Source organism: Zonotrichia leucophrys, chromosome 13 (assembly GCF_028769735.1).
Source record: "Zonotrichia leucophrys gambelii isolate GWCS_2022_RI chromosome 13, RI_Zleu_2.0, whole genome shotgun sequence".
Lineage (NCBI taxonomy): Eukaryota > Metazoa > Chordata > Aves > Passeriformes > Passerellidae > Zonotrichia > Zonotrichia leucophrys.
Window position 1 is genome coordinate 15,968,904 of NC_088183.1, and position 21,833 is coordinate 15,990,736.

The following is a 21,833-nucleotide window of genomic DNA, read 5'->3' on the forward strand; positions in this document are numbered from 1 at the left end:
CGCCGCCGGCGGCCGCTGCGGCGGCGGCGTGGTCGGGCGTGGAGCTGGCGCCGCGGCGGTCGGAGGCCGGCGCGCTGGTGGCCAAGGTGGTGGCGGTGGACGCGGACGCGGGGCAGAACGCGTGGCTGTCGTACGAGCTGGCCAAGGCCACGGAGCCGGGGCTGTTCCGCGTGGGGCTGCACAGCGGCGAGGTGCGCACGGCGCGCTCGCCGCTGGCTCGCGACGCGGCGCGCCACAGCCTGGTGGTGCTGGTGCGGGACCACGGGCGGCCGGCGCTGTCGGCCACGGCCACGCTGAGCGTGGTGCTGGCCGAGAGCGTGGCCGAGCTGCTGGCCGAGCTGGGCAGCGCGGCGCACGAGGCGGCGGCGCCGGGCGAGCCGGCCGCCAGCCTGACGCGCTGGCTCGTGCTGGCCGTGGCCGCCGTCTCGTGCCTCTTCGTGGCCTTCCTGCTGCTGCTGCTGGCGCTGCGCCTGCGCCGCTGCCACCGCCAGCAGCTGCTGCCGCCGGACAGCGGCGCCTTGCGCGGCGTGCCCGTCTCGCACTTCGTGGGCATCGACGGCGTGCGCGCCTTCCTGCAGTCCTACTCGCACGACGTGTCGCTCACGGCCGACTCGCGCAAGAGCCACCTGCGCTTCTCGGCCTCCAGCTGCTGCGACACCCTCCCGGCCCGCCCGCCGCCCGACGAGCCCGCGCCGCTGCTCGGCCACGAGGACCCGGCCGGTGCCCTCCCCGCGGATTCCGCCTCTGTCCCGGTGAGTTCCCAGTACCAATTTTTATCCACTCTTCTTTCTTCTATTGCTTCTCTACTCTTTTCCGACATGGAACGCCAAGTGTCTTTTAGGGCCTTTCTGATAGAGTGGCTTCTTTCTACACCACGGTGGAAATGGGGTCGCGTCTTGGCTTTCCATTTTGTGACGGAGGCATGATAAGGGAGACTGGTCTTGGCTGGTGGGTTTTTAAAATGAAGTTTTTTCTGTATCATAGGATCCTAGCTGCCTTCGTATCTTTTGAAGGACAGGTAGTGTTTCAGCTCCTTTCCACTCCTTCTCTGAGATGTATTTGGCAGACAGATATTTCTTCCCTCTTAGTACAGAGCTGTAAAGATACCTGTTTGCAGTCTGTAGGTAATCCTGGTGCATGTTGAAGGGAAACCTTCTGAATATCTGATATTTTGATGGAAGCTGCTTTCAAAGTACCAAGGTCGCGACACAACATGCAAGATTTTAGAGGCAGGAGATGCAAATAGTGGGCTCTGTGTGTCAAAGACTGTTAAGAGATAGATAAGATGATAAGATAGATAAGATAGATGAGGATTGCTTTTCAGTGTTGATCTGTAGTATAATGTAATGCAATTTTCTCCTTCCCAATTATGTGTGGCTTAACAGATACTTCTGAAGATCTATTGAGAACATGTGTGTTTACTGGTTATTGTAATGTACTTAATGCATAGCCAATATATGTATTTAGCAGCCTTATATATTCTAATCATAAATCTCACAACAGGAGCTTTGCAGTAAGGAAATTTATTACATCCCTACTTTTAATATCTTGATTATGTATTTTCTCCAAGAGCCCTACTCTAGATGAGTGTGATTGCTTCCCTTCTGCAGATGTTATCTTCTTGTCTTGTTCTTTGTATTGATGGGCCTTAAGATGGGCCTTTGTATCTGGTAGTATCTGGTCACATCTCTTCTATTTGTCCCATACATGCCTTTCAGTTTTACTAATACATTCATAGATGTGTTTCCTTAAATTTTTAATGGGGGCAATTGTCGTATTTCTCACTTGCACATGTTAATAAGTGAAATGTTAGCCATGGTATGTTCTCTCTGCAACTTTTCTTGCAGTGGAGTTCCTCTGCTAGTTGTAAAGATCAGAGAGAACCAAACAATCTGTAACGAGTTTCAGGAGTTTCAGTGTGTAAGGAAGCACTGTTGGAGAGAAAGCAGGTGTTTTTTTTAATTCTATGGTCCGTTGCTGGACTACATAAAGTGAATATGTTCACATTATAAATGGCCAAGCTGAGGATTCATACGTTTGCTTTCCTGTAATGGTTACTCTCTGTGAAGGATAATTAAACTGCTGACTTGTTTGTCACGACCAGGTAAAGGTGGGTGTGTGTGTGCCTGAGACTCTATCTGGAAATGTCTCTAGAGTCACTGATCTTACTTGCAACCTACTCATGGTGAACAGTCAGGGAGAGATTGTTCCCAGGGAGAGACTGGCCCCTCAGCAGCAAAAGGGGATTCTGTGATCCACGAATCTGTGTGTGCCTTCACGTCATGCCTTGTGCCAAGGCCTGTGCCACTTAGACCAAGTGCCCTTTTCCTGTGTCCAGAAAAGAATGGCAATCCTCCAATGAATTTGTCTGCAAGCAATGGCCAGGGCAGTGCATGTTTCAGGTTTCTCTGTCTAAGAAATGCTGAGGGAAATGTCATTTCCCCAGCTATATGTCCTTGTTACAGTTGTGATGTAGAGTTTCGCTGTATTTGCACTAAGCTTTTCCAAGTTTTCAGCAAATCTTTAGATGTTATTTATGGTTCTTCCTTGTTCATGTTACTGCTGGTGTTTCGATGTCTTTTAAATTTAAATTGGTAGGATTGTAGGGAGGGGTGATTGTAATTTACCAGCAAAGCCTGGGTTTGGGGCTTTTTTTGAGCACATGCCAGAAAGTCACTCATTTTATCCTCTGTCATTCTGATACAGTTCTTCCCTGAGAGTGGAAGCTCTTGGATGTAAGCATAAGCTTCACATTAATGGTTGCAGAATGACATATATTCAAAACTGTCCATGTGCTTAGGAAGAATGATGATGTCTGTGTGTTGATTTTGATCTGAGATTTAACTGAGCTGCATATTGCTTATGACTGTTAGAACCTTTTAAATTTCTTCAAGTATCAGTGATGAGCGGAGTCCATATGTGTGGACCTGTGTTGTGATCCCTGCTCTCCATAAGGAGAATTTTGTGGAAAACTTCTTCCAGTGGTGTCTATCTGCAAAGGGGTCCCTGTAGGGTTATGTCTGAGCATTCTGCCTGCACAGAGACAGTGGAAGAATTGCTGAAATATCTAAAGGGTTGGTATAGCCATATAACCCTAGGTGTTATATGGATCACATAGTTATGGTTCTGTGCAGTTTTCTTTGCTTTTCCTCAGAGGGAATTACTTGGAGTGCCTTACCTCTAGATATCAGACGTGTCTTATGTACTTGTTAAATCCCACAAAGATAGGCCTTCAAACAAACCTTCAAATTTAGGCTTTCAAACGTAGGCCTTTAAACATAGATTTTTAAACTTGGGTATTTAAACTTAGGCGTTTAAAATCAGGCCTTCAAACCAAGGCCTTCAAACTGAGGCCCTCAAGCTTAGGCCTTGAAACTTGGGCCTACAAACCTGTGGGGGATGAGCAGGCCACATAGTAGAAAAGCTGATGAGAGCTCTTGAGAGTTTAATGAAATTAAGTGACACTGGTTATCCAGAACAAGATTTCAAGGTCTCACTTCCAGCCTGAGACCTCAGTGGGTTCCAGGGGCTCTTGGGAATGAATTCCCTTATCCAGAGAGAGGCCTGAGATTTTCTCCTGGTGAGTTTCTCTGAAAACACTCCTAATGCATCCCTGCATTGCTTGTGTGGTTTTCTTTCATTGACATGTTATTACAGCTGAAGTGGAATGAGGACATGTGAGGGGGGTACATCGGTGTTCTAATTTTGTCATGTCAAGACATGTAAAGTTTTCCTTAAGAGCAGTCACATCTTTGTGGATCAGTGCATGTGATAAAAGAGGGCAAGTGCATAGTTTGATAAAGAGTTCATGAGAGTGGCAATTACATTTTCCACCTTGGATCTCCATTCAGGCTCTGTTTCCTGGAAGGCCATGGTTCATGTTTCCTTCCCACTGTGAGTGCTGCTTTGCAGGAAATAGTAACTTCCCTTGAGAACAAAATGCAGAGAGAATGTTGTGTGTGAGGAAAATGAGAAATTGCTTAACTCCAGTGTGTAGCTATAACATGCTGCTGTCCAATTCCACTTACCTGGGGATTCTTGTTGTGTCTCTGAGGTCTACAGAGCTACATGCTGCTCTCTGTGGTTTCCTGCACTGCACAGGCCCTGAGGTGTCACAGTAGCCAGTGATTCCCCCGTGAATGGCAGTGGGCGGTATTTGGCTTGGCTTCTTTGATTTAATAAGTGCCAAGGATTTCTGTTGTTCTGCTGCTTACTAAAGTCATTTGGTCCAGTCAGAGAGACCTCATAGTCCTCTAATATTCCTCCAGCTTGCCCAGCTTGCGCCTTGAGGCCTCAGTGAGTTTCCAGATGTTCTGGGGAAGAATATTTACGTGTGTGTTGTAGTAAAGCACCAGAAAATCACAGCACTGAAATATCTCCCCCTCTCTGATGAGGTCAGATGGAAGTTTGGGGTTTGTATATGAATCTTCAGAATTGAATGAAAACCATTCAGCTGATTTTGCAGTCCTAAAATGGATTGGGGAGACGTTGAGACTTTTGCCTAGAGGTTAGGAGAATCAAAACAATGGAAATATTAAATCAGTTATTGTAGCAGGCCTAATTTTTGAGTTTCCACCAAAAGCACAGAAGGTTTTCTGGATGGAAGGAGAGTCAGTGTAAGGATGGACAACGGGCAGAGTCTGCACTGCTTAGCACTTTTTTATTCTCTGCCAGGTATGTATGTACACTGCCATTCATCTGAGAGCACATGCATTGCTTCTGGGCTTCACCTTTTTCTGCAGTTGTTAATCACTGAATAAATGCCCTTTTGATTCACACCGGTTTTGCACAGATGATGGGCTAACAATATCTCAGTTACCACTGGAACAATTAAATTGCATAGCATCTCAGCAATCTTCTTTTCAGATTTTGGCTTCAGTTCTTTGACTGTGCATGAGAGAACCGATCTGTAATTTTAGAACACATATTTGGTTTCTGATTTTCGTGTCATCTCAAACCAGAGAGGGCAAAAAATCTTTGATAAGGTGTAATATGTGTTTGCATGTCTATTGCAGCTACAAATAATTAGATCGTTATTACGCGAATATTGCTGCTGTAATCATAAGGGTTCCTACTTGTCGTTAAGCCGGAGCTCCCGCTCTCGGTGTTTTTGGTCGGGGAGAGCCCCCGGGCCGGTGCAGCCGCTGAGCCCCGCCCAAAGCCGGGCCCCCTTGAGCGCGGGCGTGCGGCGGCTGCAGTGTCGCGGCGGCGCCTCCGGGTGTCGCTGTTGGCCGCCGGCGAGCGCCGCTGGAGCCGCCGCCGCCGCAGCGTCCTGCCCCCGCAGGCTGCTCGCTCGCCCGGCGCCGGCCGCAGCGGCAGCGGCAGCGACAGCAGCAGCGGCGGCGGCGGCGAGAGGCGGCCCGAGCGGTGTGGGTGGCTTTCAGCGGTGTCTGTTGTGGGCGGCGAGAGCGGCTGGAAGGGAGGCAGGGCAGCGGCAGGAGGCAGGAGCGCGGCGAGCGCAGCGGGCAGAGAATGGCGGTGAGGCGGCGGCAGAGGCTTGGGCCGGGCGGCGGGCGAGCGCTGCTGGCCGCGCTGCTGCTGCTGCTGCTGTGCGTGTGGTGCCGGGCGGCGGCCGAGCGGGTCCGCTACGCCATCCCCGAGGAGCTGGGCAGAGGCTCGCTGGTGGGGCCGCTGGCGCGGGACCTGGGGCTCAGCGCGGACGAGCTGCCGGCGCGCAAGCTGCGGCTGAGCGAGGAGAAGCAATACTTCACGGTGAATGAGGAGAACGGGAACCTGTACGTGAATGAGAGGCTGGACCGGGAGGAGATATGCGGCGAGTCGGCGACCTGCACTGTCAGCTTCGAGGCGCTGGTGCACAACCCGCTGAACATTTTCCACGTCGAGGTGGCGATCGAGGACGTGAATGACAACTCCCCGTCCTTCAGCAAGGCTGTTCTGGACCTCGAGATTGGTGAATGGACGCTTCCCGGTGCTCGTTTTCCTTTGGAGATGGCCCGAGATGCAGACGCAGGAAGCAACTCGCTGCTGTCTTACCAGCTCACAAGCAACCCATCTTTCAGTTTGGCCTTAAAAGAGAACCCAGGTGCAAGCAAGCAGCCAGAATTAGTATTGGACGGAGTGTTGGACCGGGAGAAGCAGAGCTCGTTTGAATTGGTGCTGACAGCGGTGGATGGCGGGGAACCTTCAAGGTCTGGGACTATCCAGGTTCATATCAAGGTGACAGATGCCAATGACAACCCACCCGTGTTCAGCAAAACTGTATACGAGGCGCGAGTGGCAGAGAATCTGCCGGTGGGTTCTGTGGTGCTGCAGGTACAGGCTACGGATGCAGATGTAGGTTCCAATGGGCAAGTCTCCTACTCTTTCGGGGCCGTCCCTGACGGCGTCCTTTTGTTGTTCACTATCGACAGCGACAGCGGGGAGGTCAGAACGGCAGGTCCCCTCGATTTTGAGGAGAAGAGTAAATACATCTTCGGTCTGGAGGCGAGGGATGGAGGCGGGCTCACCAGTCACTGCCAAGTGCAAATTGACATAATGGACGAGAACGACAACGCCCCCGAGATCACCATTCTGTCACTCTCGAGTCCCGTGCCAGAGGATGCCCCGACTGGAACCGTGGTGGCCCTGCTGAAAGTTCGGGACAGAGACTCCGGCGAGAACGGTCAGGTGTCGTGCGAGCTGTCGGGAGAGGCGCCGCTGTCGATCGTGGCGTCGTCGGGCGGCTCGTACAAGGTGGTGACATCGGGCGCGCTGGACCGCGAGCAGGCGTCGGAGCATCGCGTGACGGTGGTGGCCCGGGACCGGGGCAGGCCGGCGCTGTGGAGCAGCAGGGAGCTGGTGCTGGAGGTGTCGGACGTGAACGACAACGCGCCGGTGTTCGAGGAGGCGGCGTACAGCGCGTACGTGGCGGAGAACAACGCGGCGGGCGCGCTGGTGCTGCGCGTGCAGGCGCGGGACGCGGACGCGGGCGCCAACGGGCGCGTGAGCTACTGGCTGGCGGGCGGCAGCGCGGGCGCGGCGGGCGCGGCGCCGCTGGTGTCGGTGGAGGCGCGGAGCGGCGCGCTGTACGCGCAGCGCTCCTTGGACTACGAGCAGTGCCGCGAGTTCACGGTGGCCGTGCGGGCGCAGGACGGCGGCTCGCCGGCGCGCAGCTCCACGGCCACGGTGCGCGTCTTCGTGCTGGACCGCAACGACAACGCGCCCAGGGTGCTCTGGCCCGCGGGCGGCGGCGGCGCAGCGGGAGAGGCTGCGGGAGGGGCGGCGGCGCCGCCGGCTTTCGAGGTGGTTCCGCGCTCGGCCGAGGCCGGCTACCTGGTGGCCAAGGTGGTGGCGGTGGACGCGGACGCGGGGCGCAACGCGTGGCTGTCGTACGAGCTGGTGCAGGCGTCGGAGCCGGCGCTGTTCCGCGTGGGGCTGCACAGCGGCGAGGTGCGCACGGCGCGCGCCGTGGGCGAGCGGGACGCGGCCAAGCAGCGGCTGGTGGCCGTGGTCAAGGACCACGGGCAGCCGGCGCTGTCGGCCACGGCCACGCTGCACGTGGTGCTGGCCGAGAGCTTGCAGGAGGCGCTGCCGGAGCTGAGCGAGCGGCCGGCGGGCGCCGAGGCGGCGGCGGCGGCCGAGCTGCAGTTCTACCTGGTGCTGGCGCTGGCGCTGCTCTCGGCGCTCTTGGTGCTGAGCGTGGCGCTGGCCGTGCTGGCGCGGCTGCGCCGGGCCGGGCCGCCCGCCGTGCTGCGCTGCCTGGGCGCGCAGCGCTTCTCGCTGGCCGGCGCCGCCTTCCCGGCCGACTTCTGCGAGGGCACCTTGCCCTACTCCTACAACCTGTGCGTGCCGCCGCCCGCCCGCGCCGTGCCCGAGGCCGCTTGGCCGCCGCCGCCGCCGGTGCCCGTCCTGTCGGCGGAGGAGCTTCTGGGCGGCGAGTCCTGCGACAAGCCGAGCATGAACTGTGACCTCGTCGTGGGAGAGCCACCCGCCGAGCCCGACGCACCGCAGGTCTGTAATGCCTTAGCTTCCTCTGTTTTTAAAATTCTCTAAGCATCATCTTTTTTCCCCAGGTGTTCTTTGCCTGGTGTCAATGAGTATTCCTCACGTGTATCCTCACGCAGCGGCAAAAGTTTTACTGTTTTTTCTGGGTAACAGCTTCAGATGACAGGATTTGATGGTAGCTCTCCTTTTGGCTAGTAGCAGTGTTTCTGAGTGTTTCTCCTTGTTTCTTGGAGTTGTGTTTATGTGAGTTGCGCGGTCTTGTCTCCGTAACGGACTGAATCAACGGGTTTTCCCCTGTTCATGGCGCGCAGGAAGCACTTGGTTCTGCCTTGGTCACAGGTTTAGCTTTAGGCTCGAAATTTTTTCTTCAACACTCGAGCTCTCTCAATTAGAATGTGTTATCAACATTGAAAGCAGTTCAGTAATCTGTGGAAGGAGAAAGGTTGATTCTGCATGAAGGAGTCGGAGGGAAAAAAGAGAGCACGGACATCTGGTGTTGAAAATATTTTTGTTTCCTGACTGATTTGTTCAGAAAGGGTGTGCTTGGCGCTCGTGTATAGCTTTACCCAAACCCGTTCGTTAAAATTTGTTTTGTCCCGGTTGGACTTGGAAAGGAAACGAATGTGGAAAGTTCCTTTGAGTCTTTTTTCTGAGTGATACAAGAGATTGTCGCCCGCTTTAGAGGGAATGCAGTAGCGAGTCTAGATGGCTTCGTTTATGCATCCTGGCTTGCAGTTCGCTCTGCTTTGCTCTTCATGATCTTTATTTCGTACACTGGTGAGAGTGCTGAAAGATTTCTGCTTCAGAGATTGTTATTCTTCTATCCTCTTTGCACAAAGATTTTTGGGGTTTTAGAAGATATCAAATATATCGAGAAAGCAAATTTTTACGATTCTGTTTACTCAGATAAACATCTGAGATGCGATGGGATCACATATTAGGGAGATTAGCGAGAAGAGGGTTTAGGCACTTGAATCAAGCCCATTTGCACATTGATTAGTGGTCAGCAGAGTTTCAAGTGTTCTACTTTTGTTCTACTGTCCCATATTTATTTTCTTGAGGGCATATCGCATCAAGGTCATAAAGAAATACTTATGTGATTAATTTACTAATGACCTTTAGTGCTTCACACATTGCTCTTAGAAAAAAAAAGGGAAAGCTGCAATGATTTGATTAATTGTAAACCTGTATAAACTAAGGAAACACTAGGCATCTCTTCGGAAAGGATATAAAATATTTCAAGTCCTGAAAGATTGCCTTGAGAGTTTCAGCTGCATCTTTATTTGTACTTATAATTGAATCCTGTAAAAATTAGTTCCCTGACTTCAAGAAGCATGCAATTGCTTTCGTCCCGCTTGTGTTAATAAACCTGATAGTTTTATTTCTTCGGGATATGGTATCTTCCCTTTTTCTCTATGCGAGCCTTTGTTGAAGGTGCTTTTGAACAAAAAGGATAAGATTAAAAAGAAGCTAGAGGGTAAAATATGTATTTTAGTTTACGTATAGTGACATTGGTAAGTGATGAGTTTCCCGTGCGATTAAAGAACCATGCCCGCGGAATGCCTCTCCCGGTGGTGATACCCTGGACGATGAAAGCAGAGATGGGCAAGACAAATGTGGAGGCAGGAGAAGCGCTGGAAGAAAAGCGACATCTCGGTGGCGACTGTGCCCTGTATGGAGCGAGGCCGGGCGGGCAGCGCTGGGCAGCGCTCGGTGCCTGCAGTGCCGGGAGGAGGCTGCGGGCGCCGCTGTTGACCGAGAGGAGCGAGAGGAAGCTCGGAGCGCTACCGGCAGCCCCGCCCGCTGCGGATCGGCTCACACGGTTGCTCGCTCCCTGTCCGAACCTGCGGTCCCCGATCGTCCCCGCGGTGCTGGTCCATTCTGGAGCCAGGCGGAGGCACCGGCAGCTGCGCTCGGTGCAGGAGCTGAGAGCATTGAGTGGCAGCGGGATTGGATCGGCGGTGCCGGCGGTTCGGCGGCCGAGATGTGCGCGGCGGGGAGGCGCTGGGGCCGGCGGCAGCGAGCTCTGCTCTGGGCCGTGCTGCTGGCGGCGTGGGAGGCGGCGTGGGGGCAGCTGCGCTACTCGGTGCCCGAGGAGATGCCCAAGGGCTCGTTCGTGGGCGACGTGGCCAAGGACCTGGGGCTGCAGCTGCCGGAGATCCGAGACCGCGGTGTCCGCGTCGTCTCTAAAGGTAGGACGCAGTATTTCGCTGTTCACGGGAAGACGGGACATTTAGTGACGGCAGAGAGGATCGACAGAGAGCAGCTGTGCCGGCTGGTGGAGAAATGCGTGCTGCGCTGTGAGCTGATAGTGGAGGGGGAAATGAAGTTTTATGAAATAGAAGTGGAGATCACGGACATTAACGACAACGCGCCCACCTTCAGAGAAGCAGAAACAGATCTGAGAATGATCGAAATGACAACCCCGGGGTCGCGGTTTCCCCTCACAGACGCTCATGACCTGGACTCAGGTCGGAATTCCTTGCAGAGCTACGAGCTGAGCGGTGACGAGCATTTCTCGCTGGCAGTGCAGGCGGGCCCCGGCGGCGATCAGCGTCCCGAGCTGGTGCTGGCGAAGGCGCTGGACCGGGAGGAGGCGGCGTTTCACGAGCTGGTGCTGAGGGCGATGGACGGCGGCGATCCGGCACGGACGGGCACGGCTCGGATCCGCGTGACCGTGGTAGACGCGAACGACAACGCGCCCGTGTTCAGCCAGGCGGAGTACACGGTGCGTGTGCCCGAGGACGTGCCCGTGGGCTCCGTACTAGTCACTGTCACTGCCACGGACGCCGACGAGGGGCTGAATGGCCATGTGAAATACTCCTTGAAGAAAGTGTCGGACATGGCATCAGATATTTTTCGTTTAGATTATGAGACCGGACAGATCATGCTACTGAGAAGCCTTGACTTCGAGGAAGGCAATTCTTATGAACTAGAAGTACAGGCATTTGATGGAGGAGGACTTTTTGATACTTCCAAAGTCACAATCTCGGTCACAGACGTCAACGACAACATGCCAGAAATTTCGGTGAGGTCAGCGATTAGCGAAATATCTGAGGATGCGCCGTCGGGGACCGTTGTAGCACTCCTACACGTGCACGACCGGGACTCAGGGGCGAATGGCGAGGTGTGCTGCTCGCTTGACGCGGGAGTCCCGTTCCGCCTGCAGAGCTCACACAGCAGCTACTACAGCGTGGTGACAGCGAGAGAACTGGACCGGGAGCAGGTGTCGGAGTACAACGTGACGGTGCGGGCGGCCGACGGCGGGTCGCCGTCGCTGCAGAGCAGCGCGGTGCTGGCGCTGCGGGTGCTGGACGTGAACGACAACGCGCCGGTGTTCGCGGAGGAGCGCTACAGCGCGCGGCTGGCGGAGAACAACGCGGCGGGCGCGCTGGTGCTGACGGTGCGCGCCACGGACGCGGACTGGGGGCAGAACGCGCGCGTGCGCTACCGGCTGGCGGAGGGGCGGGTGCGGGGCGCGCCGCTGTCGTCGTACGTGTCGGTGCAGGCGGAGACGGGCGCGCTGTACGCGCTGCGCTCCTTGGACTACGAGCAGCTGCGCGAGCTGCAGCTGTGCGTGCGGGCGGAGGACGGCGGCGCGCCGGCGCTGAGCAGCAACGTGTCGGTGCGGCTGCAGATCGTGGACGAGAACGACAACGCGCCGCAGGTGCTGTACCCGCCGGCGGCCGCTGCGGCGGCGGCGTGGTCGGGCGTGGAGCTGGCGCCGCGGCGGTCGGAGGCCGGCGCGCTGGTGGCCAAGGTGGTGGCGGTGGACGCGGACGCGGGGCAGAACGCGTGGCTGTCGTACGAGCTGGCCAAGGCCACGGAGCCGGGGCTGTTCCGCGTGGGGCTGCACAGCGGCGAGGTGCGCACGGCGCGCTCGCCGCTGGCCCGCGACGCGGCGCGCCACAGCCTGGTGGTGCTGGTGCGGGACCACGGGCGGCCGGCGCTGTCGGCCACGGCCACGCTGAGCGTGGTGCTGGCCGAGAGCGTGGCCGAGCTGCTGGCCGAGCTGGGCAGCGCGGCGCACGAGGCGGCGGCGCCGGGCGAGCCGGCCGCCAGCCTGACGCGCTGGCTCGTGCTGGCCGTGGCCGCCGTCTCGTGCCTCTTCGTGGCCTTCCTGCTGCTGCTGCTGGCGCTGCGCCTGCGCCGCTGCCACCGCCAGCAGCTGCTGCCGCCGGACAGCGGCGCCTTGCGCGGCGTGCCCGTCTCGCACTTCGTGGGCATCGACGGCGTGCGCGCCTTCCTGCAGTCCTACTCGCACGACGTGTCGCTCACGGCCGACTCGCGCAAGAGCCACCTGCGCTTCTCGGCCGCCAGCTGCTGCGACACCCTCCCGGCCCGCCCGCCGCCCGACGAGCCCGCGCCGCTGCTCGGCCACGAGGACCCGGCCGCCGCCCTCTCCGTAGATCCTTCCCCTTCCTCGGTGAGTTCCTCTGTACAAATTTTCTCCGCGACTTTTTCTCTGATGTGCCTGCCCTTTCCCTCCTGTTCTCTGGTTGCGTGGAGACTGTTCTAAAAGCTGGTAAGTTTCCTTGGTGTAAGTTTGAGTGTACCCATTGCTGTCGTTGTGTGGACCTGGGGTGGGTCCTCAGCCTTCCAGTATGTGAAGAAGGAAGGAGGGAGAAGGCTGCTGCTGGCAGGGTGTTGGTTAGGTTGGCAGTTTGGGTATTGATCATGTTCCAGGTATTGTTTCCCCTATGTCAGGTGTCCTGTGTAGAATCTGTCTTGCTCTTAGTATTATATCTTCTTAAGGGATGGATCACGTTATTCAGAAATACAACTTTTTAGGAGACTCATGTGTTTTCCCAAGAGCACGTGTGCTTGAATAGGTAGAAAGTGTGTTGAAGTAAATGCTGATGGCTTTGTGTGGTGCGTCTCTGCACGTTGTTCTCCGCCCTTATTGTTCTCCATGATACATAGTGGAGGTCAGCAGGAAGTGTTTGTATCATCCATGCTTCGTTATTTGTCCCCAAGAGTGGATTGCACAGGGCAACATGTGGTCCTTGATGATGTCTCTCTGTCTGTTTATGAGGATGAAGGATCCTATTGAAGTTGTGATCCTTTGAAGAGCATGTGGGTGGCTGCATGTAGAGGAGGAAATGCAGGAGGAAATGGCAGAACAGCTTTGGTTTGTACTCGTTTTTCAAGGTAGAGCTATGTCAGATGGAGCTGGATGAGCCTAAGCTGTAAAATATTTAGCATGGCAAGAGAATTGCCTGGATGGGAAGGAGAGAATCAAGGTGCAGTGGTAGATACAAGGTGGGCATAATTCCCTGTGAGCAGATATTCACTGAGTCAGTGTGTCTTGGAATACTGCTCGGATTTTCTGTTGAGACCTATGAAGTCTCTCCAAAGAACTCCAGTGACAGCAAATGTAGCTTCCACAGCACAGAGATGTACAGACAGCTGTGTGAAATTGGTGCTGGGAAGAGAAATGGTCTGGGTAACTGGGCCTCCAATCTCTCATGTTTTTGTGATAGATGGTTGAAAGGACAGCATGGATGGTTTGAAGGGCTGGAAATCTGAGTGCTGTGAGCTGTGTGTGAATGTCTGCTGAAAGACTCAGGGGAATGTTTTCCTCCATTCCCTGTCCACTTCCCGTGTATAGGATGAAGCAATGTGAGGTCCTTCTTCCCCAAGTAATTGTTTAGAAGATCTGTATTCCAGCTGCATGGAGAACCCTGGCAGGTTCTTAATAAGTATTTGTTTGTCATCATAATGGTGTCACTGCAAAGCTTAATTTTGTAGTTTATGGGGTATGGGAATTGCAAGCTGTGTATTCACTGCCTATAAATGGCATCATCAATCATCTACTGTGAATTATATAACCCAGAAGAGAGTTGTGAGCTCTTCAGTTCTTCAGGTGTTAACTTTCTGTCTCATTCTTCTGATCATCTGAAGAAGATTCTTTCATGTTTATAGGTGAAAAGAGAGAGTTCCATAGATATGTTTCTTGAAAATATCTCTGTAATAAATGCTTCTTCTTGTACCACGGCTAGGGTGAGATGTCAAATATTAGCATGAGTAGTATGTAGATAATGTCTGAGCAGCTTTCTTCTTGCTGGAGTCTCTCTACATTCTGAAGATCTGTGCAAACCATGGGAGCTGTGAAGGGTTAGGAGGGAGTGCTGGGTGTGTGGTTTGTGAGGAGGTCCTGGTGGAGACATGGCCTGTGGTGTTTTGTGGATCCAGGGCTATTGCTGGCCTTCTGAAAATGAGTCAGGAGGAGCCTTATGATTTCAAATTGTGTGGTTTGGACTGAAATGGCCTAGTTTGGGTTCCATATTCCTTTGCATCAGAGTGGAAGTCACATATGCTTGAGGAGTCCATGTGCTGAAGAATGGTGATGTTGCCTTTGAGGTGATTCTTGGATGTGTGGGTCTTTGACAGAGCTGGCAATAATTTATGGCCTGTGTGACAATTCCCTCTTGTTTAGCTAATATGGATGAGCAGAATAATGTTAGTTGTGATGCTTGGCCTCTGACAAGCTCTGCACACAACGTTTCTTCTGTAATGTCTGTTTGCAAAATTTGCTTCCATGTTATGTTTGGCCAGAGAGAAGTCTGTGTATGCAGAGACAGGGCTGGTGCTGGAGTTCAGTGTGATACAGTTCAAAATGAATGAATGAATTGTGTCCAGTTCTGTTTGTCCTGGTATTTAGATGAGGCTCCCAGCTGTGGTTCTAAGATTTTTGTTCTTCTTACTATCCAAGGAAATGACAGTCTGGGGCCTGTGTAGTGACTCCTGTGTGAGGCCCCTGTGTATTGCTTACAGTTGAGTTTGCTGGGTTGTGTATATACTGCAATTGACCCAATTTGTGAGGCCATGATTGATACTCTTCTGGTGTTTTCCCATTCTTGTCTTGGTTCATTTCAGTTCTTGGTAATTTTTTTTTGGGTTTGTGGGTTTTTTTGTTTGCTTGTTTTTTGTCAAGGAGTAAAGTGAATTGTGTCTGGCAATCCTGCAAACTGCAAAAACATAAATTATCCAGTAGGAGAATATCTCTTATCCATCCTTGTAAGCTGACTTGTAGTCATAGGATCCAGAACACCACATGAGAGAATGGTTTGTGTTGCAAAGGACCTTAAGGATCCTCTTGTTCCAGCTGCTCTGCCATGGGCAGGGACATCTTCCACCAGAGCAGGTGGCTCAGAGCCCCAGCCAACCTGGCCTTGAATATTTCATTCAAGAAACACAACTTCATGAATGGATGTTTCCCCAAGGTGTTGTTTTTCTCTGTGGCATCCATGGAACCAAAATTGTGGTTGGTGTTGATGGTGAAACTGAAGGCTGTGAATGCAGAGTGAGGAGGGTGAGAGCTCAGTTCTGTGCCAGGCAAATGGGGGACTCAGTGTGGGTTTGGCAGAGAAATGGTTTGATTTGATGCTTGGTTCCAAAGGCAGTGCCATTGTTGTTCTGATCCTGGTGTCTCTGTCATGAAAGACAATGACAGTCCTCCAAGAGTAACATTTTCCACAGTAACTGTTCATGTTGAACCATAATTCTTGGCTGGATGAGCTAATTAATCCTGTGTGAAACCTCCATTATCCATCTGTGTCTCTGTGCCACACTGTGATATAGAGTTTCTTCACAATTGTAATTACACTTTCATACAGGCCTTTGTTTCCAGGAAGGTTGCAGCTCATTTTCACAATTCTGGTCAGGACTTTTAAATATGAAACAGTGAGGGATGTTTTTCATTGCATCCTTACTTGAGTCACTTAAGACTGAATGGTGTGGGGACTATGAGGCAGAAGCGGTAAGGGAATCTGTTGTAATATGTCAGAAGATTTACCTTGAGAAAGAGGCTGATTAGAAGCTGTTTAAAATGATGGTTTCATAACTGTGCAAGGTGAGCAGGCCATGCAGTAGAAACAGTTCCTGAGGAGAGGACTCATTCTTCAAATGAACCCGCTCTATTATTGTCCCATGCAAGTCCTCAGGGCCATACACCTGCAGCTTCTCAGTGACTCCTACGTGCTCTCAGGTATGAATATTAAGGCCTGCAATAAAGGCCTGGAAGACTTCCCACTGGGCATGTCAGGCTCCGTGTTTTCTTATAATGCTTCCTTGCTTTATCTGATTCGTGGTTTTGGGTTTTGTCCGGACTTTTTGCTTTGTTTTGTTTTCCCTTGTTTTACTCATTATGTGGTTATATTTCATATTATCAACAAAACATATTTTTTGAGCAATGTATGGTGTGTTCATGTCCCCTGCTCTTGTTGCAGTGGGAGTAGAAGGCAGAAGATATGAGTGTGACTTTGTGTTCTGCTCCTGTTGGGAGAAATAGATGTAAATATGACTTTAGTAGACTTTGCCTCTCTGTGGAATAGAGCATGTGATAAAGATGGGGAGTAGATGCCCTCAAAGACAATGTTTTCATGAGCCATTCTCAGTTGGATGACTGCTAATATTTTAGTATGGTTGTTTATCATTTGTGTGCTCTAGAATCCTTCAGTTCCTTATCATAATGGTGGTGAGCAGACAATTGCACCTCCCTTCTGGGTGTGGCTGCAGTGCATTATCATCTCATGATGGATTTGAGCAGTGAGGAGATGGCCACAAGCAAAACCTCACAGTGGCCTGGTGTGGCAGAAAAAGCAGAGAGGGGAGCTCTGTGTGTGACCTGGAGAAGAACTGGGCCATTGCCTTGCTTGTCACATGTCACAGATAACACCAGGCTGTGCCTGATGGAGTCCAGGAGGATTTGAGTTGCTTCTGTAGAGCAAGGCAGACCTACAAAATGTTATTGCATCTGTCCATTTCCATGTGTTTCTGACTCCTGCATTGCTTGTTGTCATGAGCTCAGCACCAGGGTGTCTGATCTCATGTGGAAGGTGTCCTCTGTGCCAGCTGCCCGAGTGCAGGTGCAGTTCCCACACACAGCTGGGATGTTTCCAGCTGCACAGAGGAAGGGTTTCACAAGCACTCCTGGTGTGCTCAGCCAGGAACATTTTGTCTGCAGTGTAATCATGCAGGATCATCTCTGCTGCAGCTGTCCAAGTGCAGAGTGACCACCCAGCCCAGCCAAGGTTTCCATGGACAGAGCAGGGTCCAGAGGGAGAAGGTGTGCAGTGTCCCCCAGGCCATCACCCAGAGGAACCTGCTGGGCAATCACCTGGAGGCTGTCAAATGGCTGAGGAACAGGCTGGAGAGTCCCCTGCAGAGAGTTCCAGACAGTGGCTCCATGTCCAGGTGCAAAGCAGTGACTTGTGCTGTCCCTCCAGGGCCCTGACTGGGCCCAGTTCTGTTCAGCACCTGCATGGCCAGTGGGATTGAGGCACCTTCAGGCAATTTGCAGCTGACACCGATTGGAGCTGATTCACTGCAGGGCAGAGATGGCAGCCAGGGATGGGCTGCAGAAGTGGCCCCGTGCAGCCATCATGAAATGGATCAAAGTGCAAGGTCCTGCAGCTGGGCTGGGGCAATCCCCAGTTGAAACAGAGAGTGGGGGATAGGGAAGAGCTTTGTGGAGAAGTGCTTTGGGTTATTGGTGGGTGATGAGGTGGGGCATGAGCTGCCGATGGGCACCTGCTGCTGGAATTGTGTCTTGCACTGTATGACAAGCATTCTGCCTGGGAAGTCGAGGGAATTCCTTCCCTCATCTAAACTCTTTCAGCGGGGAGATAGACTGCATGGACTTCTTGGGCCAGTATCCCAAATAGACAGGCTAGAGTTCCCAGAGGGATCATGGAAGTGGCCTGAGGGTTGTCTGCATTGCAGAAGAAGTGAAGGAGTTTAGTTCTTCTATCATAGAGAAATGATACCTCTGTGTAGACTTTTGAAATTATTTATAAACCGTTTACAGGTAAGATGGGGCGAGCTCTTTGTATTAAGTCAATCGTTCATAGTACACCAGATTGTTGTTTTACACTAAAAGAAGTGAGTTTTTGATTAGGAGAAAGCTTATCAGTTTGAGTTGTGTCATAAAGGTAGAAATTGCCCAAAGAAAATTTGGACGTGCCTTCAACGTTCTGAAGTCTCTCAGGAAGTGTTCCTGCTCATGTCCGAGCTGTGGATTAAATTGCCTTTAGAGAAAATTACAAGTTGGAAACTCAAAATAGTGGTTGCTTGGCTCTATGAAGGGTTTAGAGTTCCTTTCACTTTCCATTGTCAGCCACTCAGATATTGAGATGCATATGAAAAAATTTTAAGGAGTGAGAAAGAAAAGAGTAAAAGTTATTGTGCTATCTCAGCGTAGGGGATGCTTATTTTCCTTTAGGTGGATCTATACCTCCAATTAATTGATCTCAGATAATGAAAGGACAATTCAAGACAAGTGTGAAAAACCCTTTCACGTCGTCCCCATATTATCGTTTCTTCGTGGTGTAAGTGAAACGTGATTATATTAACAGTGGCTAAATTCTATTATTTACTGCCCTACCATGAATATTTCCTTCTGATTACTCGCTGTGACTGAATACAATGCCCTAAAACCACCCTTCAACACATCTAAGATAGAAACGCCTTGGAGTGGAATTAAGCCAGAGCTCCCGCTCTCGGTGTTTTTGGTCGGGGAGAGCCCCCGGGGCCAGTGCAGCCGCTGAGCCCCGCCCAAAGCCGGGCCCCCTTGAGCGCGGCCGTGCGGCGGCTGCAGTGTCGCGGCGGCGCCTCCGGGTGTCGCTGTTGGCCGCCGGCGAGCGCCGCTGGAGCCGCCGCCGCCGCAGCGTCCTGCCCCCGCAGGCTGCTCGCTCGCCCGGCGCCGGCCGCAGCGGCAGCGGCACCGACAGCAGCAGCGGCGGCGGCGAGAGGCGGCCCGAGCGGTGTGGGTGGCTTTCAGCGGTGTCTGTTGTGGGCGGCGAGAGCGGCTGGAAGGGAGGCAGGGCAGCGGCAGGAGGCAGGAGCGCGGCGAGCGCAGCGGGCAGAGAATGGCGGTGAGGCGGCGGCAGAGGCTTGGGCCGGGCGGCGGGCGAGCGCTGCTGGCCGCGCTGCTGCTGCTGCTGCTGTGCGTGTGGTGCCGGGCGGCGGCCGAGCGGGTCCGCTACGCCATCGCCGAGGAGCTGGGCAGAGGCTCGCTGGTGGGGCCGCTGGCGCGGGACCTGGGGCTCAGCGCGGACGAGCTGCCGGCGCGCAAGCTGCGGCTGAGCGAGGAGAAGCAATACTTCACGGTGAATGAGGAGAACGGGAACCTGTACGTGAACGAGAGGCTGGACCGGGAGGAGATGTGCGGCGAGTCGGCGACCTGCTCCGTCAGCTTCGAGGCGCTGGTGCACAACCCGCTGAACATTTTCCACGTCGAGGTGTCCATCGAGGATGTGAATGACAATTCCCCGATGTTTAGCAAGGCTGCTCTGGATCTCGAGATTGGTGAATGGACGCTCCCGGGATCTCGTTTTCCTTTGGAGATGGCCCGCGATATGGATGTAAGCAGAAATTCCCTTTTGAGTTACCAGCTAACCAGCAACCCGTCCTTCACATTGGCGATGAAGGAGGCCCCTGGTGGAAAAAAACAACCGGAATTGGTGCTGGAGAGAGCATTGGACCGGGAAAAGCAGAATTTTTTTGAACTCCTGCTGACAGCATTGGACAGCGGGGAGCCTGCGAGGTCTGGGACTGTGCAGGTTCGCATCAACGTGACTGATTTAAACGACAACCCGCCTGTGTTCAGCAAAGGTGTCTACGAGGCGCGAGTGGCAGAGAATTTGCCCACGGGGTCTCTGGTGCTGCGGGTGCAGGCGACGGATGCGGACGCGGGTGCTAACGGGCGAGTGTTTTATTCCTTCGGCAATGTCCCGGAAAGCATCCGCACGCTGTTCACTATTGATATTGAGAGTGGCGAAGTCAGGACGGCGGGTCCCCTCGATTTCGAGGGACAGAGTAAATACAGCTTTCGGCTGGAGGCGAGGGACGGTGGAGGGCTCAGTGATCACTGCGAAGTGCAGATTGATATCACGGACGAGAATGACAACGCGCCCGAGATCACGGTTCTATCCCTGTCGAGTCCTGTGCCGGAAGATGCCCCGACTGGCACTGTGGTGGCCCTGCTGAAAGTGCGGGACAGAGACTCCGGAGAGAACGGTCAGGTGTCGTGCGAGCTGTCGGGAGAGGCGCCGCTGTCGATCGCGGCGTCGTCGGGCGGCTCGTACAAGGTGGTGACATCGGGCGCGCTGGACCGCGAGCAGGCGTCGGAGCATCGCGTGACGGTGGTGGCCCGGGACCGGGGCAGGCCGGCGCTGTGGAGCAGCAGGGAGCTGGTGCTGGAGGTGTCGGACGTGAACGACAACGCGCCGGTGTTCGAGGAGGCGGCGTACAGCGCGTACGTGGCGGAGAACAACGCGGCGGGCGCGCTGGTGCTGCGCGTGCAGGCGCGGGACGCGGACGCGGGCGCCAACGGGCGCGTGAGCTACTGGCTGGCGGGCGGCAGCGCGGGCGCGGCGGGCGCGGCGCCGCTGGTGTCGGTGGAGGCGCGGAGCGGCGCGCTGTACGCGCAGCGCTCCTTGGACTACGAGCAGTGCCGCGAGTTCACGGTGGCCGTGCGGGCGCAGGACGGCGGCTCGCCGGCGCGCAGCTCCACGGCCACGGTGCGCGTCTTCGTGCTGGACCGCAACGACAACGCGCCCAGGGTGCTCTGGCCCGCGGCGGCGGCGGCGGCGGCGGGAGAGGCTGCGGGAGGGGCGGCGGCGGCGCCGGCTTTCGAGGTGGTTCCGCGCTCGGCCGAGGCCGGCTACCTGGTGGCCAAGGTGGTGGCGGTGGACGCGGACGCGGGGCGCAACGCGTGGCTGTCGTACGAGCTGGTGCAGGCGTCGGAGCCGGCGCTGTTCCGCGTGGGGCTGCACAGCGGCGAGGTGCGCACGGCGCGCGCCGTGGGCGAGCGGGACGCGGCCAAGCAGCGGCTGGTGGCCGTGGTCAAGGACCACGGGCAGCCGCCGCTGTCGGCCACGGCCACGCTGCACGTGGTGCTGGCCGAGAGCTTGCAGGAGGCGCTGCCGGAGCTGAGCGAGCGGCCGGCGGGCGCCGAGGCGGCGGCGGCGGCGGCCGAGCTGCAGTTCTACCTGGTGCTGGCGCTGGCGCTGCTCTCGGCGCTCTTGGTGCTGAGCGTGGCGCTGGCCGTGCTGGCGCGGCTGCGCCGGGCCGGGCCGCCCGCCGTGCTGCGCTGCCTGGGCGCGCAGCGCTTCTCGCTGGCCGGCGCCGCCTTCCCGGCCGACTTCTGCGAGGGCACCTTGCCCTACTCCTACAACCTGTGCGTGCCGCCGCCCGCCCGCGCCGTGCCCGAGGCCGCTTGGCCGCCGCCGCCACCGGTGCCCGTCCTGTCGGCGGAGGAGCTTCTGGGAGGCGATGCCTGCGACAAGCCGAGCTCCAACAGCAGTGCCGTCGCGGGAGAGTTGCCGGCAGAGCCCGACGCACCGCAGGTCTGTAAAACCGTAAGCTCCTGCTGTTCTTCTTAAGCCTTTCTTAACAGTCGCGAGTTCCTGCTGTTTCCCTTAGATCTATCCGAACCGTTGCTCTCTTTTCCGTGGGTTTCTCCGGGTAGTGTAAGTGGGAAGGGCTGGTCCATGTGTCCGAGAAGGAATGAATGAACGGGGTGATTTCTTCTTCTAAGAACAGGCAGTTAGCCATAGCACTTGATTCTGCGGTGGTCACAGCTTGAGATTCATCTAAGAGGTTTTGTCTGCCTCTCTTCAGCTGACTAAAATCCTATTAATAAGTAACTATGATGGGGAATCAAAACAGTGCAGGAGATTCGTGGTTCTTCATTAAGAGATCAGGGAAATAATGCAGATACTAGCTGCTGCAGATTTTTCCTTAATGATCTGTTTTTCCTGAAAGTGTATTCTGGGACCAGGTTAAAAAATGACCGTATACTCCTTGTTTAAGGTTTTTTCTGTCTTGGACTCCAGAAAGACTCGTCTCTCATGGATAGAAAAGGGAGGTTCTCCATCCGGAGT

The 21,833-nt window shown here is 54.5% G+C and overlaps 1 protein-coding gene across 3 annotated transcripts in view; it reads left to right on the forward strand.

Annotated features, from left to right (window-relative positions):
• LOC135453826 (protocadherin gamma-C5-like) overlaps positions 1 to 21,833 on the forward strand; it is a 157,793-nt gene that overhangs the window by 20,224 nt on the left and 115,736 nt on the right. Inside the window, exon 1 of one of the 3 annotated variants that reach the window (XM_064725234.1) lies at positions 5,357 to 7,950. The exons of 1 other annotated variant lie outside the window; for it this stretch is intronic. In XM_064725234.1, coding sequence (XP_064581304.1) covers positions 5,473 to 7,950 — 2,478 coding nt within the window. In that variant the 5' untranslated portion in view covers positions 5,357 to 5,472. Of the gene's footprint in view, positions 1 to 5,356; positions 7,951 to 18,635; positions 21,297 to 21,833 lie in introns of those variants that run through there. One more of the 3 variants, XM_064725233.1, reaches the window with a different exon arrangement.